Source organism: Rhopilema esculentum, chromosome 21, assembly GCF_057945365.1.
Source record: "Rhopilema esculentum isolate cy_ngs chromosome 21, ASM5794536v1, whole genome shotgun sequence".
NCBI classification, from domain to species: Eukaryota; Metazoa; Cnidaria; class Scyphozoa; order Rhizostomeae; family Rhizostomatidae; genus Rhopilema; species Rhopilema esculentum.
Genome location: NC_142835.1, coordinates 8494215 through 8517737, shown reverse-complemented (window position 1 = coordinate 8517737; position 23523 = coordinate 8494215). Strand labels below are relative to the sequence as shown.

At 36.8% G+C, this 23523-nt stretch overlaps 1 protein-coding gene across 1 annotated transcript; it reads left to right on the top strand.

Annotated features, from left to right (window-relative positions):
- The first annotated feature begins 8 nt into the window (after positions 1-8).
- Positions 9-22013, top strand: LOC135684434 (serine/threonine-protein kinase SIK3). The gene is made up of 9 exons (XM_065200005.2): positions 9-181; positions 797-913; positions 9272-9335; positions 11546-11661; positions 12654-12699; positions 14135-14259; positions 15968-16091; positions 16577-16797; positions 17677-22013. The coding sequence occupies exons 1-9, from the start codon at positions 47-49 to the stop codon at positions 20104-20106; spliced, it is 3378 nt and encodes a 1125-aa protein (XP_065056077.2). The 5' UTR covers positions 9-46; the 3' UTR covers positions 20107-22013.
- The last annotated feature ends 1510 nt before the right edge of the window (positions 22014-23523 follow it).

Genomic DNA, 23523 nt, shown 5'->3' with positions numbered 1-23523 from the left:
AATGGGAGTTCGCTGATCGCTTCAAAATCATTCTTATTTTTCGAAGATGGCGGAGCAACTGCAGAGAGCAGGTTCAACTCGCGCCCCCACTAAAATTCGCTCTTATATAATAGAAAAGACCATAGGAAAGGGAAATTTTGCTGTTGTCAAATGTGCCAAACATGCCATTGCAAATGTCAAGGTAATTTTCTTGCAAACATGCTTTTTATTGCAAATAATTGGAATTAATTTAGGGTAACAAATGTTTGCTTGCTCTTGATATCTCGTGTCATGGTACTCGTGGAGAGTTCTTGGCGCCTGATAATTTCGAATCTTTTGACTATTTTGTCTTTTTTGTTGCTTAGAATAATGGGAAATTATTTTGAGACGACAAACTTTACGCAACATTTTAGCAAATCGCGACAATCATTGTTTAGTTACATGGTTTGAGTTTCCACGAAGCTGAACACTACCAATATCACTATTTAGTTTTCAAATGTGAGCACCAAATAGGCTTTTTTATTTATTTGTCACGGAATTCCTTTTGTCACATAAAGGGACCCTGTTTTCCTAGAAAGCACATCATAATATTTACAGGGGAACTTGAATCTTGTATATATGAAAAAATCTCAAGCTTTTTAGCTCCTGTATTGTGTCGGCGAGATGAATGGCATATAATGGAGATTCTGGCTCGGTATACTGCTAGGCCTCTCTATCATATGTGATGCACAGAAAATAATTGTTGCAGATGGTTTTCAACATTCTGTTACTAGTATCCTTAGTTCTGGCATCATGTGTGCTTGAAATTTCATTTTAGGTTGCTATAAAGATGATCGATAAAAATCACCTTGATGAAGATAATTTGAAAAAAGTTGAGCGGGAGGTGAAAATCATGAGAAAAATCAGCCATCCACACATTGTCAGATTATACGAGGTGAGACGGCAACAACTGTTTATTTCTATGACGCTCTTAATGTTGGGAAGACTAGCAAAAAGATACAATTACCATGCAGCGAGTATGTGTTTACGCATGGAAAATGTCAACAAAGTATTTTCTTGCGTGCTGTAGCTTTATTACAATAGGCAGTTTGTAACTGGTTCCCGGAATCTTCGATAATCCGGTTTAATATCGGCGGCCTGCGTACAATGATAGTTTGATTGCAACAAGGTGGTCTACAGGAAGGGAATCTATAATCTCATTTATTGCAAAATAGCATTATCCAAATAATTTTTTTGTATTTGGTCTACACATCTTTTAGACTTAGATCTTCCTAGATGCTTGATAATGAGTGAAATTGGATAAATATGTGTTTTACATATGTGCCATTTTTAATAACACAGGAAATTTTGATTATACCATTTATTCTTGATGCATTGCAAATTTATGCCTTGATGAGGACACATCGAGTAAAATGTTTGCAATTTTTGGTGTTTCACAATGATATTCGTGAACTTTCATGTACTGCTTCTTTTGAGAAAAAAGGGCAAAATCAGGGAAAAGTATTGCCTGATTGCATTCTACAAACTTAGAATTCAGAGCTTATTGGTGATTTAAAGCAGGGACATTAACCAATGTGTGTCACCACACACTTAAACTGGATTCTGATTCGTAGTCTAGGGAAAGTAACACAATATAATATATATCTGTATATGACGACAGTAAATATTCAAGTGTCTCATTTATTTATGTACATTGCACGATGTTAGACTGCTCAAACATTCTAATTTCATCAATAAATAAAAGAGGAAATATCTTTATATGTTGATCATTGTTCAGTGTTTCTTAAGTCATTGAATACACCACTATCAGCTTTGCAGGATACACTGTTGCACTAGAAAACGTATCATGCATGGAGTCATTTTTTGCTATCAAAAATCTGTTTCTATGACAACAAAAAAATGCATAGAAAAATGGGAATTTTTTGTATCTATTTCAAAACAATGTATTTGTGTTAGATAATGTTTTAACTTTGACAGGTGATGCTGTTTATTGAATAATATTCTAGCAGGTTATCTCCAGAGGCAAATATTTGCCTGCAAACCATGTATTTTATCTGATGTTTAATCTTAATAGGAATGTAATTTTCTAGATTCATCCCCTTGCACAATAATATTTTAGTTGTGCATTTCATTCAAAATAAAACAGAGCTAAAATGTATATATGTTCATGATTTTAATTATTTTAAACTAACCTTTCTGTAGTCATTTTGTAGCACCAATCATGAAAAGTTGTGCTCTCAGGCCTTTCACCATACAACATAGGATTATCTATATTTTGTACAAAATTTCATGACACAATTTTGTAAGGATCTATACTTTAAGTTTAACATTGTTTTTTAAACTTACTCTTTTCCTTTTTTCTATCAAAACTATTTCTTATTCTGGTGTTTTATGCTATAAGGAGTGTCAGACCAAAAGCTTTTAGCCAATGTTTGCTTTTTTCAAATTCATTTAATAAAACTATCCTTAATTCTGTGGCATTCTCTCAACTTTTTGAGAATTTGCTGCAAATTCCTTAAAAGTTTATTCCCTTAGTTTTCTAAATGTTTCCTAAAATTTCACTGAAAATTCAAATTTGTTAAAATAATTTCAAAAGGCTCTGAAATTCAGTGGTTGATAAAAGACCTGTGTGTGATGACCCATATTGACCTTTCTTTACTTTTGGTGCACAAACTATCACAGTGTAGGCATTTGGTATGATTTTTTTTATTTTTGTATTAATATAAAATAATATTGCAAACAAATGGAAAAACAGACATTATGAAGAAATTTACAACTTACTAGTTCACTTTGAGTGTTTTAATAGTCTTTGGGAAAGAAAAATTCTTGCCATGTATGGTTAGCAGCCAGTAGTGATGCCTGTATGCCAATTTTGTGAATTCCCTTGATGGTTTCATTATCACGCTTTTTGAATAGGATATTACTAGCATTGTTGTGAAGGCTGTAATCAAATATACAATAGAGCTCCAAATTTCTTATAAATTTTTATAGAGTTAATGAAGGAGTATAGAGGATTCAAATACATTTGAGAAAAAACACTTCTGTTTGCTACCCTCAATGGCAGCTCAAGCCATCTTACCATAAAAATTGACCAATCAGTGAGTGTGATTCCATTGATTGGCTAATATTGATTGACAGTCATTGATTGGTTAATGTTGATTGACAGATATCTTATGCCACTTTGGCCTGCGTTGTTGACCACTTCAGAATATGGTCTGTGACGCAGGCTAAAGCCACTTTCATATCTGCTGATTGCCATTCAGACCTTACATTAACTCAACATTTACCAGACCACCCTGTCTTCAAAATATTGGGTACACAAATAAACTCAATACTCCACCATTTTGCCCAAAAAAATAATTGCTGCTTGAGTCACTCTGTTAACTTCTGTCAGAATCATAAAGGTTTATCTTAGATTTATCTGTCAAAATCATAAAGATGCAAGGCATTTTGCACCTAGTATATTTACTGAATTTTTCAAATGACCTAATAATTCCTCCAATATTTCATTTAACACCTCACATTTTTTAACCAGAGCAAATTTCACCCAAAGTCTGAAATGTCATTGTTGGGCAAATCACAAAATGCAAATATTGAGTGAAATGTTGAACCTTTTGAACATGGCTTTTCTTGTTCTTCATATCAATCTGTTTATATGCATATAAGAAATCCCAGCTGCTTTTTATCTTGCTCAATCTACTTTTTGTTATACATCCCTATTGTCTGTCAAGTAATTGCATGCCTTATAAAATGTCACAGTAAGGTTATATTTTTGATGCTTTCTGAAAATTAGATACCTTTAACTGTTATTGTGGCTAAAAAAATAATCAATAAATTTTATAATCAATCAATGAATGTTGCCAACACTTTTTTGAATGGTTTTTTAATATTTTTGTTGTTCAAAGAAATAATGTAACCATGTACCTATGTAATATTATGAAAAAGACATATTCAAGTACGATACTTTTTTAGACAAAATCAAAATTCGATTCTGATATACATGTTTAATGCTTTGTTAGCCATTAACATTATCATGTTATTTGACACAGGAAATTGTTGGCTTTGGTAGCCAAGGCTACTGAAAAAATGAATGTGAAAGTAAGGATTTTCCAAATAGAATTTTATAATCAGAGAATGGGTTATTCAGGCTGTGAGCAGCTGTGAATCATTTACAAGCATGTGCTTTAGGAGCAGGTGAATCTGATAGTAGTTTTATGAAATGGCTGCTTCTTTGATGCATGTCACACTTTAGAATTAAATTTGTTAAGTGTTTTGTTTTTCATAATGGCCACCACTTCTCAGTGTGATAAAAAAGGCTGTCACTTCTATTTTCTTCATAAAATGACTCTACAGTTACACAAAGGGTATCATCATTAAGGGATTATTGAAAGCTTTCTTACAATTCTCATGCTTTGTTATATGTGATATTTTGTTTGTTTCCCTGCGTGTTTGTACTAGATTGTGCTATTTCTTGATGTTGCCAATCATATTTCATTATCAATTCTGGTTGATTTAAAGTTTTGCTATTGACGTTAGCGATCATAATAAAAGGATGAAAAAGGGAACAGTAAAGAAGTGGCTGCCAAGCAGGTTAATGAAACTGAAAAACAGAACATTAAGGTTGTATGGCAGATGTCGAACTAAGGGATTTATGGTGTTATGGGCGCACCAGTGGGGTCTGGGTTGAGCTTCAGGATCCAACGGTATTTAAAGGCTAACACTCATCAAATATAGCAATGAATCAATTTATTTTAAAGAATTGAAAAAGGGGCTATAGTTCACGTAAAAAATACACACTAATATCAACTTTTCTCTTCTTCGGGTTTTTGAATCATGAATTTAATGCAAAACAATATTGCGCTCAACATAATTTTAATAGCATCTTCCACGCTTAACTTTGCTAATAGAGTATGGACAGCCTTACAAGTAAAGGCAAGGCGCATATCATTCTTCTATTACAGCGTACGAGATTTTTTAGAACAATAGGATTTTTAGGGATTTTTGGCGGATTTTTCTCGAAATCAAAGAGATTATTGCCAAAAGCGTGCGATATTTTAGTTGAGTGATATGCCCCTCGAGTAAAGGGTGGATGGAAGGGATTCTCTCAGATTTTTTTTTTGAGAATGGAAGCTCATTCGGGGGGAGGGGGCTGTCTTTTAATCTTTTAAACACACAATACACACAATTTTTAACACTTAATTTTTAATCTGTTAAAAACATTGTCTCTATCATAAAAAGGAACTCAATCTGGATTAAGCAGGGTCTTGTAAACGTAATGATCAAACGCAGAAGTTGCACCATTTTCTTTCACTTTGCCTTTTGAAATAAAGAAGTCGCTAGCCAATGAAATCTGGTTTTAACAGTCTTTTTGTGGTACAGAATTTAAAAACGGCTTTTAATATAGCAGACATTTTTAAACATACTTAAGCTATTCGTCTGACACTCTTCAGAGTTTAAAACGTCAGAACATGGACCTTAAACTCTACCCTAGGAAATATATATACCCAGTTGTGGATCGAAATCTACTATTCAGAAAACGCGAGCACATGACTGTTGTGGTTGCAGGATACAGCGAAAAGTAAGATTAATTATAATGCATCTTCAAAACTATTGCGAATGGAAATGGCTGATATTTGAAAATAAATATGCACCACGGGGAAAAGCTGACGAACAGAAAACAAAAATATTCAAAATGTGACGATATCATTTCAGTATCCAGAAATTTTGCAAAAATCTTCAAATATGATTTACGACATTTTGTTATTTCATCCGGAGTGTTCCTACATCTGGGATGTTCTGTCAAAAATCCCTCTTTATTTCGAAGGAAAAATTCATTCAGTTTGGCAGAGAAGCATCACACAAAACAACGTTTAAAAACAGTAGAAATTTCGATCCCTGATCAGAGAGATTCATTAATGGGCTTTTTAATGAAAGAACAACGAGTCGGCAAGTGGCAACATTTTATAAAGTAAATGTGTTTTGCATTAAAAATTGATTACGCTTCGTGCAGCTGGTAACGAGATTTCTCGAATTGCGTGACCAAAGTAGCAATAATAAGAATCAGGCTTCGGATGACCATGAGAAGGGTATCATTGGAAATAAATTAATTTCATTTATCACATCCAGGTCATGTTTTGTTTCTTTTTTTGTAGAGTATTTTCGCTCTTTGAAGGCAGAACGGGTAAACACTTATCTAGGCTCCAGAGACAGCCAGTTTTTAACTTAGACAGCCAGCATCAGAAAAAAAGTATTGGAAATGAAGTATAAAAAATATTGTCAACACAGTTGATGACGTCACCTAGCAAAAAAGCAGGTTGTTCTTGTCATTGATGTACCTATTCCTAAATCAAAGCGATTCAGTATAATTGGTACTTTGGTATTGATTTTTTTAAATGTATGATAGATTGCAATCGCTAATATCATTAACAGTGTATTTGACATGACAGAGTTAGCTTGCTTATAGCATCAGGCTCGAAGCTATGGGTTTTGCATGTATGTGTTGTCCCAATGCGGTATTCAAGTTTTTAAGAGATACTTTATATAAGCAGTTTATGTATTTGTCATAATCTACAAGTTTGTATTTAAATCCTTTTTAGCAAAATGTGGGGGCAGGCCCTGTGGCTGTGAGTCGGTGGCCAAAGAGTTGCTTTTCGTTCGCATCTGGGGCTATATATGATTATCAATGCATCATTGTCGGATTCTTTTCTCTGAATTTAATGGTTAGCAAGCCAGTACGTTTGAGAGTGAGACGCGTTATAGTGCTTAGAAAACATGCCCCATATGTCAAAAGTGCCAAAAATGGTCTATTCTGCATCATTTTACATCTCGGAAGCATTGGCTTTTCTACTTGGAAAAAAATAGAACTGAATTTCTTTTGAAAAAGTAACATAGTTCTGTTCTCTTAAAACAAAGCTGCTAAAGAAATTTGCTAACTTAAGAATATGGCGTTTTGTGGAAGCCTCCGCACGGCCTTGACTCCATGTGCAATCCTCGTTTTTATTTCTATAAGCGTATACCATAAAGAGGCTGTTTGAAATATTTCAATAAGGATCAAAGTATCGGTTGATATCCTTGCCTTTACACTGTTTGCTGTGTTGTGGTAAATCCCCGCCCGTGTAATCTAGATAATCAATCAGGAACAAGTTCCCTTCATCTTGTGGGGTCTGGATTGATAAACGCATGTAATACATATATTTATAAAGCCAGCCCTACGAAAATCTTTGATAATTCCGAAGTCTGCATCAGTAAAAATACCTTTATCCCCCGCCTTAATTATTAAGAATCTGCATCCTGCTGATGTCACCGGTAAACTTATACACGGTCTAGCAAGTGAATCCGGGTTTTTCAAAAACAGCACAGGTTTGTGTTTTCTGGATTTTTCAGTCCTGTTTCGCTTCGTTTTGATTTCTTTTGTTTTTTATTTCATTTTGTGCATTGTGTGGCACACAAACATAACGCAACTACCAGCAAAGTACTTCATTATTCTCTTTAGCTAGTTTCGGGCGCAAGGGCTGTACCATATCAAGTAAATGCACTGTGCCTGTTAAGCCGCGTGCTGCTTCCCTTCTCTTCCTTTAGATTTCGAGCAAAGTTTATTGAAAAACTTGGCACATGTGAAATTGGGAGAATTTGGCCTCGCCTCTTGACCCTCCATTGGTACAGTACGGACCTTTCGCTTTAAGCCCCTATCTTTGGTACACTGCGGATCTTTCCTCCTTAGGCCTCTATCTTTGACAAACCACGGACCTTTCCTCTTTAAGACCCCATCTTTGACACATTACAGACCTTTTTCCTCCTTCCCCCTTCCTCAAAAGTGCTGTCAACTTTTTTCAGTTGTTTGGTATGCTACTCGTTCACGTCAATTGTGAATGCTCCCTAACGCTCACTAATTCTGCCCGTAGTAGCCTTTCAAGCAGTGATATACTTGGTTAGACCATTTCAGCCAGAAAGAACCTTTGCTCGTATTGGCATGCCAGCTCACAAGCCGATGCTGCGGTAGGGGGTGCCTACAATGATCATTCCAAATTCATTTTTTCGTTATTTAAAATCATGTTACGTGGGTATGACTAGAACAGAAATGGTTAATTCTCCCACAACTATCCTTGTCTCCTAAGGATTAGCCCAGGCACCTTTTACAGCTGATCAAACTTTCTGGCATTCTTTCACCAATTCTTTTCTGATTCCCGCTTTTCTGTAGATCTCTTCTAGCACCCATGATAATGCCACTGAAGAGAAAGAAGGCTTGATGATATTTCTGTTTGGAAAGTGTTATTTGTTGAAAGGGGCAAAGTTTCAATCCTCGCTCGCCTTCCATTGGCTGAACATTCTATCACGGTACCAATCGCAAATGACCTTATGAATGACAGCTTTTGAAAATTTTCGTGGCTGAACCCCCCTATTTCTAGTCCAATTTACCCCTAGAATATAAGCATCATCGGAAAGTCCTCTATAGAGATCTACAATACCGTCCATGCAAGTGTTGTTTAATGACAGTATATAATTTGCAGTAGCATATCCCCGCCCTTTTTAATAATGTAGCTTTTAATTACTTCAGTGTTGTCAAATTGATCCTATCAGATATAGTTCTGATAACTTGCTCCAAGGCGAATATTGTTTAGGTGTTTCTGGTGAATTATAGCTGACTTCAGGGCCGTCTGGCAAATAAGCCCATTTCTAGTTACTTCAAATTAGTTGTCCTTGTACTTTTATTGTATCCTTTCCTTATGCCTTCAAGATTGGCTTATTTTTATCATTTTTTTCCTGCCCTCGTAAAATATCGTTCACTCGGAAATGATTATCATTGCAAATGATGCAATCCCTTTTAAAACGTTGAGGGTATTGTGTGATTGATTGCCAGAAAGTGCTTTAAAAATTGTTAACATCACGCTCTCCGTTGTGTTCTGGTTCCATTTTTAAGAAAACCCAATGCAAAATACTTTATCAGTTCAGTTGCTTTGATGGAATAATTTTGGTTGCAGAAAATTTGATACCCTGGGTACCAGAGCCTCATGAATCCGGGGATAAGTGTTATAGAAAGATGCGGTGGCAAAGAGTGAATGGATGCGGAGGAGTGGAAGCAGCCTCTATTTCCAATCCTCGCTCAAAAAAATCTTCTGTGACTGATTTCTAACTATATTTTTGAGACTAAATAATGGAGACTCTGATTCCTAGGGTATCATTTTCTAAGGTACTTGCAAGAGTCTTTTAGTCTTATAAATGTTAACATGACGTGTCCCCGAAGCCTTAAGGTATTTTATCTCTGTTCTCATTTAGTTATAATTTGTATTTTAAGGTTATGCACACCGACCGAATGTTGTATCTGGTTACTGAGTACGCAGCTGGTGGAGAGATTTTTGGTAAGTACTCGATGTCTTTTCAAATACGTATGCACGAAAAAAGCTCATATAGCGAACACATATAAGAATTTCTTATTCTAAGTGACTTGCTAAATGATTGATTCAACGTTTACATCTCGCAGGCTGCCATTACTTATTGATGAAATTTTCGATTATCTTAGCAAGGGTGTATCAGGGTTGCATTAAGCGTTGCAACACGACAAAGCCATCTTCAATCGTCAGCGTGAGGAATTATAAAAATACTCAAAAATCATTTGATCTTTTGTTCACAAAGCACTGTGTTTGCTATGATGGCTTGAAGATATCTAACTTCACAGCATTAGACATTCAGTCTTGGAAGTGATTATTTTGCTAATGATGTTTATCTGACTCACGAGTCGTGTGGCTTGAAAAATTCGCCATGGCCTCCGGAGAGTAGGTGGGCGTACGTCGAGCGTATTTCCTATTGATTATTAGAGTTCGTAGGTGTAAGATCTTCAAGGTTTTTTATCTCGCTGTTCATGCAAATCCCAGTCAAAAGCTATAGAAGCAGTGAATGTTTCAGTAGATGTTTGATTCCTGCTGCACCAGAATTTTGTAAGATACTTCTGCTAGATTTAAACGAACACAATAGAATGTTAAGTTTCCTAGACAAAGCTGAGTTAAGGATCAGAAGATTCTTTGTTGCGATAAGACGTTAGTTTAAGAAGCGCTTTATCCAGCTGTGCTTGTAGCCTTATCCAGACTACTTACAACTTCATCCAGACTTTTTGCTGATCTTCACGTTTTAAGACAGAAGCTTCTTAATCAACAATTCTGTGTCTTTTTGGTGTATTTGGTTTTCTCATAGAAACATTTACGCGTTTGTGAATTTTTGAATTATATTTACCTAGTTGTTTCACTGCCATTGTTATAAAGGACGTTTGTGTAGTAATGTTTAGTAAGGTAGAAAAATCCAGTTTACTAGAGGATTGCATTTTTGTTGCCTTGGAAATTGACACTGTATTTTCCCTGTAACACTCTCAAGGAGGAGATATGCTATCTTAACACTGATGGCACTCTAATGGAAACACAGGCGAAATTCATTTTCGACTATTAAAATTTATTTCCATCATTCTTACAGCGCATTGATCAAGAATGCAAATGAGAAGCTTAAAATGACTCTAGGTTCTTCTTGACAAGTTAACTTAACTTTAAATTTCCTCCCTTGTATTTCATAAGACGTAGGGGGTATTTAGAAAAAAACCTATCGAGCACCTGTTTGGCACACTGAAAATCTTCCTCGCTGTCTTTAATTGTTTGAAGGCAATTCTGATTTTACATTAACTTTTGCATTGATGAATGTAGTTGAAAGAAGTTTAAAGATTTTAGCGTCATACGGAGTCAAAGTTTTTGTATGGTTGTAGAGATGCACTTTAGAAGTATCTTAATACACGACGATATGTTTCATAGCTAGATGGCTCGCAACCTTCTAAGTACGGTTGAAATGAAGACATTTTACAAATCGCTGTGTTTGATTGAAAATCGGGAAAATATCATATCATTCGAGTGATCTTGATAAAGTCACTCTTCGAGGTTTTTTTGCTTTTTTTAAACTACTTAGATATCTGTTGAAAGCGAGGTAGGGCTCGTTAGTAGTCAATTATCTACAGGAATGTTTAGTTTTTCTGTATTTTAATTTTTTCCCTCAGTTGGTACCCTCTCTGAATAGGTTTTTCACCTGTCCTACCCTTTTAGCCCCTCAGTATCAACCTAAATTCCTTTTATTTCGATATTTATCTCTGCTATTTTCGATATTTATTTCGATATGCGGCGAGGAATGTTATTTGTTCGGTGTTTTAGGTACTGTTGTAGGTTCGAAGCTAGCTATTTGTGATTCGGCATGCATTGCTTAGGCCTATTTTGAAAGACGTTCTCAACATCCGTTAAACTCTGCTGATTCATGTTGTCCAACATTGAAGATCACCGCGTTTTCCACCAACCCTGTTTATTCTTATTGCACGTTCATGTATTTTTTTAGCTAGGAACGCCTTTTGAATAACAGGTAAGCGGCTCAAGGACTGTTATCAAGAAACGACCATGTAGCCTGGTGCTGGAGATCTTGTCAATGTAGTTTCATCGGAACCCATGCTTATTTTCTTCGACCCCTCTATTTTAGGTGCACATTTACTCATTTTGCCTGCATTACATAACTGTACAGTGATTTTAAATGTGATTTGTGCGTTTCACAGAATATCTCGTCAAGCGAGGAAGAATGCCTGAAAAGGAGGCAAGAAAAACTTTCCACCAGATATTGTTAGCTGTGGAGTACCTTCATAAAATGAGAATTGTCCACAGGGATTTAAAGGTAAATCTTACTGCAATTTTTAAAAAAACAGTTGTCAGTAGCTGCATGATTCCATTTAGCCCCTCTCTACATACCTAGCAAAAATTTCCATTCCAAGAATTTCAGAATTCAAAGCATTTTATGGACAATTGAATTTAATTAATATTTGAATGCGTCGTTTTCTTGACCAAGAATAATTGGGAAAATGTGAGTCGCAACAAACTGTCCGCTCTGTTTCTATTTTATAAACGAGTTGATAAACCGACAACTCACTAGACTTTTTCTAGTCCGCCTGCATTGTTAATTTGAGCTTATCTAAGGAGTTCTCTGTAAACAACGAAGGTAATTACTCCGGGCGTGATCTCAAAAAGATACCAATATTATTTTAGTAAAGATACATGTAGCAAGTTTTCGACCGAACTATTTTGTCCTAGTTGTTATCAATCTTTATGATTTTATAGGATTGGTTAGATTGTTTATTTTTTCAAAATTTCCTTTTTCGAAATCAAGATTCACATTATTGGGTGTCGCTATAAAGAACGTTCTCGCGCAAACCAGGACTGCTCATTTGAACATCTTGAAAACTCGCTAAATCTTTGATTTGTTATTTTCCTTGAAGTCAAAAATCACATCCGCAAAAGTGGTCGTGATTTCACGCATCCGAGTGACCCTAACTTCAAATCGAATTATCTTTGTGCAACCTTCGATGGAAATTGAATTTGTGATACTGGCATTTGGAAAAGAAAGATTTTAACATGCAGTCGCCATAGTTGCTTCAGCTTTCGGAATTTTATCCGATTTCCACAGACCTTGAGACGCATAGCGGTATTATTCTCAAAGAAATCATCTTGATTGAAAACCTTCAGTTCTCCCGCCAATTTAAAAACTCATTGGTAGTCGTTCACCATCCCAACTATGTCATTACTTTTTGTTATTCCGCTTCGTTGTTGTTCTTAAATTTTTTTCATTCATTGGCGCACTAATTAAAATACTTTTTATGCTTCTTTCAACAGGCCGAGAATCTTCTTCTGGATGAAAACAATAATATAAAAATTGCAGGTACCTTTTTAATTAAAATTTAAATCCCTGTCTTGCTAATTAAATCGAATATTAGCGCGTTGAAAGCTGTGTTTGCCCTGAGTCGTATAGTAATAATGTTTGCAGCTGAAATTTTACATTTAATAATAATAATAATAATACATAAATGTTTATACAGGAATAACCTATCAGTATGACAAGCATACTGCTTTAATTAGGGTCCTGTGCGTAAGGAAATTTATTGGAAAGATTGGCTATATATTCTCGAAGGAGTCCATCCCTTGTTCAGGTGCCTTTTGGGGAGGTTGCTATTTACTGTTTAGTAAGATTGTAATATCTACGTGTGTAAAAACGAGAAATAGACGGGGGAATCGATCCCACCATAGAATTTCAGCAAGTTTTGTTCTTAAAGAAGCGAATAGTTCCAGATCCCCCTTATTCACTCTGTTCACCGTCTTATTATGAAAATCGAGATGGTATTCGCCGCATTTGGCCATGTTTTGCCAGTACCATCTGTCCTTCTGTAGGCATTCGTGTCTCCATAACCTTTGAGACTTTGATTTGAGACAGTAATTAGTGCCGAGCCTCGCTTTTTTCCATTTATGCCTAGTGAGCATGATGCCCAAACTATGATAATAACACAAAGTGCTTGCCCTGTGTTCCAAGTCACAAAACCATTTAAGCCTCTCCATTCGTTAAACTCAATACGGCTAAAAGAACGTGACATGTTCAACTTAATTAGATCTGTAATTACAAACCCAGTTGTGCATCTGCTTTTTGCCATATGTTATTGTTCCAGATAGTTTGACTGTAGGTGGAAAACTCAATGAAAAAAGAAGCAAACAGGCTGGAATGACGTCACTTATAGCAGGTGCTGCGTTGAGGGCGCAGATCTCAATGTTCTTCAAAGTGATCAGCCTCTTAAACTGTGGCTTGAAATTAGGGCGTTAATAATGGCAATTATGAAAACCGAAGGAATTTTGAAGTAATTGGAAAGATGTTTGTTTCCCAAGTAATTTCTGCAAGAATCTTCGTACCGTAATGGAAGCAGAGAATTTTATTTTAAAAACCGAACGATTTCTCTACCCGAAAATTCAATCAAATACAATCAAAAACCCTTTTTTACTGAAACCGTATTGTTGTCACTTGTTTGCATCACCTCGGCATTTCATATATTTAAATTTGTATACAAGTAGTATATGTAGGTATTTCTATTAAGGTACGAAATTAGCTTACTTGCAATGAATGTGCGATGTTGCCACATTTCATGAGCACTGGGCCATTTTCAATTGTTGCAATGGATCTAGGAGAAATCCAATGCCATTGCATCAAGTGGTTTCATAAGCTAGAAGGTCAACTTAGGCTCAAACTCTCCCTCCTATTATTGCGACCTTGCTAGTTGAATCTGCTATAATGTTTTTTAGGCGCTGCCGCTTAACCCCTTTTTTCTTTTTAGATTTTGGGTTTAGCAACCGGTTTGAGCCCGGGTTTAAGTTAAAGACGTGCTGTGGAAGCCCACCATACGCCGCCCCTGAGTTATTTGAGGGCAAAGAATATAACGGACCCGCGACAGATGTTTGGGTAAGTAACAATACAAATTATGTACATTGAAGTTAAAGAAATAGTGGTCTCGTTTGATTTTCTGCGCTATTCTGTAAGAATCACTGCACAACACTGACTCAATCAGTGACAAATACAGCAGGAAATGTTGTAGATATTCTGGACAATTGACAATTTTAAGCTGGTTGTTTATCTGAAGTTTCTCCATTTCTTTAGCTGTAGTACCCGCGCATTGCTTCGCAGAATCAGCTGTACTACCCGCGTATATTTTTGCAGAATCAGCTGTAGTACCCGCGCATAGTGTTACAGACTCAAGCTTACTGGTTAAATGAAGCGAGGAAAACTGCAAAAGCTTTCATTGAATTTTCAACAACATGTTGTTCCATTTCAATTTTAAATAGTTTTTCATTACAAATCCTCAGATCCCTGCAATACCCACTATACAGCCCAATGTTCCTTTTAATGCCCAAACGGGTTTTTCAGTCGGTTTTATTGCTACAAGAATCGTGAAGCAATTGCAATAAGAAATCATGTCATTGTATGACCTTTTTTGATGTCACTGTTAATTTTTGTATCTTTCCAAAGTAATTTTTCCAAAACTTTTGCCTTCCTCTGTTAAATTACTACACGTTTGAATCTTAACTAGCGAATAATGTGCGATTGCTAGACAAATTAATCATCTTTGTACGGGGAAGGGTAAAAAGATTAAAAGGCATCGCTTATTGCTGATATACCGTAGTTTTCTAACTGTTTTTTGCTGGGCTCCAATTTGATTGCCACTGTGTTATGGCTACGAGCCAGTCAATATCTTCAAATGCACATTACGGGACAAATCAGTTAATACAATCATTTTCAAAGTATAGACTGAACTTGATGATTTTCCTGTAAATGGCAAGTTATAGAGACCAACTACCATCTTTATATTTCTAAAAAAATGATAGAATAACAGACAAATTTACATGTTAGAAAACGCATTCTTATTAATCTTGCTAACCAAAGTCATGTCAAACGCAATTTGCATCAAACGTTTTGGATTATTGTTTAAATGAAATGAGATTTATTTGGAAAAGTGTTAAAGCCTATTTTAGTTAAGTTGATGCATTGCAAAGAAATCGTGAAATAATGTCATTATTCCGTCAATTTAACCGTTAAGAGCTCTTTTGCAAAGTTTTCTGCGTGTAGTCTTGTGGTAAAACTCACAAATATGGACTACATTTGGAAAACATGTTTCTCAAAATATTTCTCTGAAAACTAAGAAATGAAACTTTTCAGATCTGGAAATGTCTCTTAAGGGCCTTTCCTCTAAATTATATTCAATTTTTAGGTCTTCAAACAATTTTCCCTAAAGGTATATTTCTTCTCCAAACCTTAGATGAGGTCTTGCTTCTTAAAATTTTTCAAAACTTTATTTAAATTTTGCTTCCGTATATCACATAGCTTATTTCTGGTTTCCATAGCCATTCTCTGCATTTTGTTTTGATATATAACCATGTGGCTAGGGACTAGGGTTCTTTTCTTAGAGCCGTGCAAAGTCTCTCCTTTCTTTGAAATAATCCACAGTAATTTTTCAATTGAAAATACTTCAAATCAGTACACAGGTTGAGTACTGGCCGTCTTTCTCTATAATTAATCGTGTGGCCGTCTTTCTCTATATTTAACTTTGGTAGTTTTGAGATGATGGTATATCACTGCAATTAACAATTAATTTGCTACGTATGTATCATTTTAGAGCATGGGAGTCGTCTTATATATCTTGGTTTGTGGCACACTGCCGTTTGACGGGAAGACTTTGCCAGAACTAAAATCACGAGTCTTGGCCGGCAGATTCAGGATACCGTATTTCATGTCTGAAGGTATGTTTTGGAGAATTCACTCCATTTCTCTTTCTGACAGCAGAATAGAATTTCAAACTTAAATTGAATAAGATTGATTAAAAGTAGAGTAGATTTCTATATATAGAGTTGCATCCTGTTAAGTCTTACCATGGACTCTACTCAGACTGTCACCTAGTCAGAATAACTTTCAATTCCCTTTGAATTTTCAAGTCAAAAGTCGTACCGGAGTTCAGTCGGACATTCGCTAAGTCAGATCATTTTCTTTAAGGTCCGACTGAAAGGAAGCACTCTGTTTGCTTTTCCTGAAGCCATCATAACAGGTGTTATAATAACAGAATATTAACTTTGTTGATCTATAATTAATATTTTCATTACCAGTGAGGTATTTGGAGGTATTTGGAGAATCGTCTTCTTCATTACCGCTTTTCAATCTTAACATAGCCATCAACATCACACGAAAAGCTTAGCTCTGTTTTTCTTAGCTAAATCAATTCTATCCATAGATTGTGAAAATCTCATTCGCCATATGTTAATTGTCGACTCCAACAAGCGTTACTCAATTGCACAAATCAAACAGCACAAATGGCTTATCCAGGGTGAACCCTATGAAGATCTAGCAGATCTTTCCGATCCTCGCGAAGAAAACACTAGTGTTTGTGTGTATAATGAGAAAGTGTTACAGCAAATGGAAAAACTGGGAGAGGACAGGGCCAAAATTATACAGGTATGCTGCAAATTGCGAAAATATTTATGTTTTATCAAATTGTTGAAGGAGACTTTTGCGTGCCCTAATAAAAATGCTTGAGCGTTTAAATCCTGAATTCTGCCAATGAAGTCCAATATTGCAGTTCAGAAGAAAATTTTTGAAGGAAGAATGAAGAGAAAAATCTGTGTTCAGTCTCTACCATATGTAAATAAATATTTTGCAAATTAAAATAATGATAACAAGCCTTAGTTAGTAGCAATTCCATCCGAGTTTTAAGGAAATTTGCCCAAAAATTCTTAAATAGCTTAGCTGTATTCGATTTACAACAAACTTGTTTTCCCCATATGGTAATTCAGCAATGGGAGTTCATAATAATAATTCAATCATTTAGACAGTTTGGTTTTCTCATAAGCTCATATTCTACAACGAAACTATGTGATACAACAACAAGCAAACGTTAGCATCGTCATTAGCATCAACATAATGATAAAAATAATATGCTGTCTCTAAGGCCCTGGCCAAAACGAATAAAACATCGGCATAAAACATCATCCAACATGGTTGCATAAAACATGTTTTGTTCGTTTGGCCGCCATGTTTTACGATGTTTTACGATGTTTTATGATGTTTTGCAAAATTTTACTCCATCAAAAATTTCGTAAAACATCTTTTATTCTCATGTTTGATCAACATGTTGCGTTCGTTTGGCCACCCCTTAAAAAATTTGTTCTACGCACGCAAGTGCAGTAGGTTAAAATTCGGCAAATATAACGCAATAACTGTAGTTATTTCGTAGACTGACCTTTTTCCTGTAAAAGCAAGTAGCTATTTCGTAGAGAACCTTTCAAACAAAATATTTACCCTGAACCCAGCGAAGATATCGGTGTTATTTTGTAGGCTTTGCAAAAGAGAACTTTCGATTCACTATATGGCTTGTATCAGATTTTGCTGGAAAAGCGTCGAAAAGAACAGCGATCTTTTGACAAAAGTGGCTCGAACGAAGCTATTGACATTGATAATGAATACGTTCATATCGAGGGCTTGCCTTTAGAAGCAGACAGTAGCCAGGGACCGTGTGCTACCTCGAAGAACATTCCGGAAAGTGTTCCGATCGGCTCGGTCTTTTCAAACGGTGATGACCTCAATGGCAATCGTCCGGATTTACAAAAATATTTATCATCTAGACGTCATACGTTTGCGGTTGCGTTGAACCCACAGGAAGTCGAGCGAATTGCCGTCCAGACCAGTGATACTATAAACATACCTGAGATATCACGCAGATCACCCACACCCCCACCTGGAGAACAACGAAAACTGTCATACAAAGAACAATTTCTGCCGTGTCCTGCCGTCTTGCAAGTGCGGCCATCGTATGATCGACGAGCATCAGATGGCTCTGCATCTATCCAATCAAGCATAGCTCAGTTTCATGCACTCCGCAAGGCCCGCAAGGCTTTTAATCAAGTTTCTAACCATGATGATTCGAGTGGTGGTAGCAACCAAAGTAGCATGGAACAGCTACTCGGAGTACCACCTTTCAAAGATGACGATAGGGATTCTGGTTCTGATCAGGAGCCTGATCTTGAGGCAGCTGCTAGGTATTTGAAAGGTCGTGGAAGGCAGCAGCGACACACTCTAGGTTGCGTAATTGAGCCCTCTGCTGGCTTTGCGGAGAGTAACTTTTCCGACGGTTTCTGTGCACTTCCGCAGCGTAGAACAGCGTTAGTTCCTACACGAGAACGTGAGCGTGCAAGTCCTATTCCTTATTGCCCAACCATGGGGGCGTCAGTTGAAACACGTTCGCGTTACCACCGTCGATCGTCTGAGGGTAATACTGGTGCAGTTCTCAAAGCTAATCTTGGGCAAATTGGCGAGCATCCTGACCCAATGAAGCATTTACAAGCAGAATTTATGAAGCTGCAGCAACTTTACGGAAACAGATCCGAACAGCCAAGCATGCGCCAACGAAGAAACCAGAATCAGAAAGATCCGCAGCTCCGCAAAAGAGAAACCCCATCAAGACATTCATATCCAGCCTACCAAGACATGGGCGTGGCAAGCTTCGAGGAAGCAATGACCCAAGATGATGATGACACTTCGCCTACGGAAACAGCAATCAAGGAGCCAAATTCAGAACATATGATACGTCATCAGCAGGACGTTCTTATCATGCTTCGATTAAAGCAAGAAGAAGAAATGAAAAGATTGCGACACGAGCAACTGCTTAAGCACAAATTACTATTAAAACGACAGGAAGAAGAGCAAAGGGAATTCATACGTCGTGCATCTGGTGGAAGTCCTAACTTGGAAGCGACTATTGAGACATTTTTGAAAATGAAAGGCTTAGCACCAGAACAGAAAGTGGCCAAGTCTGAAATAGGCGCCCCAGTCTCTGCAACCTTCACACAACAGCCAGAGCAGTTACAAGAGCAGATGCAGAAGTTGAATTTACGGATACCGGACATGGCGTTCACCTCCGTGGGTAGTGACGCAACTACTCAGGTAAACCCAGTACCTTTCCACTCGCCTTTCTCTTCCCGTCAGTCTTCTACGCCTACAGTCCCAGAGGAGACACACCTAAGAGGGCATATTCGCCAGAAATCGGCGCCAGCAGGAGTACCATACTCTGAACCAAGCAAGCAAATGGAAGTTGACGTGTCTCGTACAGGCTCTGATTCTGAAACATCAGGTAGTAACGGTTTTTCTAGTGTACAGCAACCGCCGGAGTTTCCACAACCAAGCTTGTTCTTTCCTTTTGCCATACACCCACTCTATGCCGCAGCCACTGCCGCACAACCGACTAGCCCGTTGCTAGGTGGCCATAATGGATTAAACAATGCATCCATGTCACCGAGAATGCCGCGTACATCGAGTACTTCACAGACTAATAGTAATTCGAGCATAGGAACCAATGCGTCGAATTATTGGACAAGTTTTCTGCAAGAGTGTTCTGAAAAAGCCCTTGAAAACCAACAGGTCACACAAGAGAGTGTGTTTTATAATAATAACTCTAGTGAAACTGCTCCAAGCAAGGACACTACGCACCCTCTTAGGACAGCTATTAGTTATGATATGATATCGGAAAAGGAAATCGCATTTATAGTGGCCCAGATACAGCTGGCCCTCGATGCCCGGCAGCCGAGTGGATTTGATTATAACAAGTCGGATTCTTATTTCTCTCTGTTTGGCAATGGCGTGCAGATGGAGATCGAGGTATCGAATGTACCTGGGAGTGACCTAAATGGTATCAAGCTAAGAAAGGTTGATGGAGACACGTGGGTGTACAAAAGACTCTGTAATGAACTTCTTTCCGTCATCAAAGTTTAAAGAGGTAGAATTATTTGAAAATTAAATTAATAAATTTATTTCAAAGATGTATGATAGAAATAAAGTTAGACGCTATATGACATTGTTTTCAAACTTTGAGTTAGAACTAATGTAGTTTAACAACAGACATAAACTTAACGTCCACGGTATTCAGCTGTTGTGTTATGCTTGAATTAGGACCGAAACTTAAAAATCACACCTTAATAACAAGTGTTTATGTTAGGGAGCAGTCTGAAGGATCTCTCTGAACGTTGCTTGTCTTTCCTTTGTCTGGAAAAGCTGATCCACATTATTCAATCGACTAGCTTTTGTTTCAATGTCCGAAACTACCAGCTTTCTCAGAATTATTTCGCCTGATGAAGTCTTTCTTTGCAGCAATAGTGCAACGCAAAATGAGGAAAAACGCAATAAAATCTGGAGTACTTCAACCTCTTATAATATTTGAGAAATGTTTAGTTGGGTGAAAATTGTGTTTGTTATGTTGGCCCCAATTTTTTAGGCTCTGACTGTACAGTGTTGTCTTTTCTTGGGTACAGCAAAAAACAATTACATAACATTTGTATCACAAATTACGACCAATTTTAGTACTGCTTAATGCTTTTCTCATTTAACCATTCGAAGAACCCATTTCCCCCTGCATGATCTAGAAAGAGATTCTCAACATATATTACAGGTCTTGTGTCAGGCATGTACTCGTTTATTGGCGCTAATAACATTTATTGTTTGAGTATACTATGGCCTGACTAAGTCGTATTTCTACTGAGCTAAACTTTATTTTTGTCTAAAAAAAGAATTTGAAAAAAATTGGCTAGAAAAAGGCAAATGGTGGATTTTTAAAAAACCTTAATCAAATTGAATTTTATTTTCTACAAGTAACAGAATTAACAACACAACTTTTCCGAATTCTTTTGCGTCGAAACTTCTTGCTTTTTGGTTTATTTAAGTTGTATTTGCTTTGCATAGGTAAAGTCTGATACAGTGAGTTGGATCTAAAGTATTTTTCCAATGTTTGTTTTAAATTGAGTCCGATACAAAGAAGTGCTGCAAAACCTTCCAACCCTTATATAGCCTACTAACTTTGTCTGAAACTAAATCCTTCTATATTTTGGTCCACTTTAGAGCTTGTCTGACAAGCTGCACCAGTCTCCCCATAATCTTTTATGATATTTCGTTTAGTCTTCGTTTCTTCGCTGCTTTGCCACCAGACTTCGTTAAGACGATAGGATATTTCGTTACGTCGCAGTAAAAGCGCCAAGTTTGTTTTTAAACACAACTCCCTCACACGTTACTGTGCCTCTACTCCTGTCATGCTTTTATTTTAACATAACACCATACTTGTATTCTAAACGCGATCTTATATGAAAGTTAATTTTCGACTATGGATTCTACTTACATAAAAATAAAAAAAGTTTTAACATTCTGAGACTGACCAAAAATTTCAAATTCACTCTTAAGTTCAAACAAACCGACTAGTCTGTATTTCCATATGACCCCTCTACATACACGCTAAATGGTTTATCCTGCCCAATATTTATCATAATCTCTTTGGCACAACGCTAAAAGGAACAGTCAATAAATAAATACTATTGAATTAGAAAAGACATTATAAATGAATATATATATATATAAATATATATAAATGAGACTTTAAAATAGCAATTGTTACGTTGATTGTGAATGTAAAATATATTACTGGATGATTTGTTTTTATTTTATTATAATTATATTGATTTTAATTCTTCTGATAGTTGTTATTGTTAATATTATTATTGTTGTTGTTATTTTTAGTCTAATTTCACTTCTTTATTATTTTCATTGTTGTTCGTATTTTAATGGTAGATTAATGATCTCGGTCTTGTATGATAGATGACTTTGCGTAAAATACCCTAACGATCTAAAGTCTTTGATTTCTCTGGTGTGTGGTTGTTTAATACTGTTACTTACTATTTCGATGGAATCGAAGGATCTTGGAAAGAATGTTTACTCAGTCTTTGATACGAAGCAACTCTTTACAGGAACACAACTTACAACAGGGGAAATGAGCAACGCTTGGTTAGAGGATTAGAATACTCCTGTGCAACAGGCCCGGTAAAAACCGTCCCTGGTGTACAGTTTCCTGACCGGGAGGTCCCTTTCGAAAAATTGAATGGCCCGAACATTTTTCATTTCACAAGTCCCCTTCAATCTGAAGTTTTTGTTCCCAGTCAGTCTTGAGTTCATCCTTAAGAAGTTTGTTTCCCTGCATTAAAATGAAGGGATGTTCTCTTCAATAGTTCTTTTTGATGCCAATTATTCCGGTCACCCATTTCATGCCAGTCCAAAAAAATTACTTTGGCCATTGCCAGATTTACTTGCTATCCAGGTTTACTTGCGTCACACAAGGGTTTATGATAATTGATCTTTCTCTCACAGGGAAGAGTTTACGCCCTCTTAACCTATGCCATAGATATCAACCGAAGAGGAACGGGCCGAAGAAGGGAGCTTTGCAAGGGTGGGGCTTTTGTAAAAGGTGCCGCGTTATGGAGGGGACTTTGAGCCTATAAAGTACAGGAACGATTTTATTGAGCATGAATCAATACTTAATAACGACGAAATAAAATGCCCTTTTTAAGGAGGGCCACCTTATCAGCAACGGGCTAAGAGTGTATTTCAACCCATTCTTCTCATTTTTCACTTTTGTTGAAATATTTTTACCTAAGTAATGATCTGGGCTGATCACATATAATTATTGCCCGCAACTCGCGCGCGATAGCGCGCGAGTGAAGGGCTTATAGTCTGCCCCGCGTATAAGTAGCATATGGAAGCTTCAGTTCATGTTGTCAGCACTTTGTCAGCAGATTTTGTCACTTTTCTGCTGCCATGACAACTGTCAATCAATTTCATTGTCAATCAATCGGCTTTGTCGAGGAGGTCGTTAACCGCCACCTCTTTGTGCGGAAGGGAATTATCTTCGGAGAGTTGCTCTGCCAAGACTCTGTTAAAGGCCTTCGGTTTTTTGGCACGAAAACGGTGCTGCATCACAGCTCGGTTCTCCGCAATGGATAGAAGTTTTGATTCGAAGTTTTGGGAATCAAAACCAGTCGAATGCCACACCTTTCTCCCAAAAACTCGACACCGTACGAGCAAAAGTTATGATTGTCGTGATTATAGCCTGTACATCGCTGTACGAATCCTTTATCGCAAACGATTTTAGCTGTACCCGTTCTATCACGTGTCCATTTTCATACGTCTTTGCTTCACGAAAACGCAAAATAAATGTCAAACCCTAGAAAAACTTCATGATTTTCAAAAGGGCGTTGGACTTAAATCAAAGGCAAACTGAACACCAAAAATTCTTGATAAAAAGAATAGTTTAGCATCAACTAGAGCAGCTGTTTTTATAGAATTGTGAAAACCCAAGATGGTGTCTTCTTCGAA

Bases quoted from the DNA above. Each gene is read 5' to 3' on its own strand.
- LOC135684434 (XM_065200005.2), top strand. From the start codon at position 47: ATGGCGGAGCAACTGCAGAGAGCAGGTTCAACTCGCGCCCCCACTAAA. The intron at 182-796 runs GTAATTTTCTTG...ATTTCATTTTAG, and splicing joins ATGCCATTGCAAATGTCAAG to GTTGCTATAAAGATGATCGA. The intron at 914-9,271 runs GTGAGACGGCAA...TTGTATTTTAAG, and splicing joins ACATTGTCAGATTATACGAG to GTTATGCACACCGACCGAAT.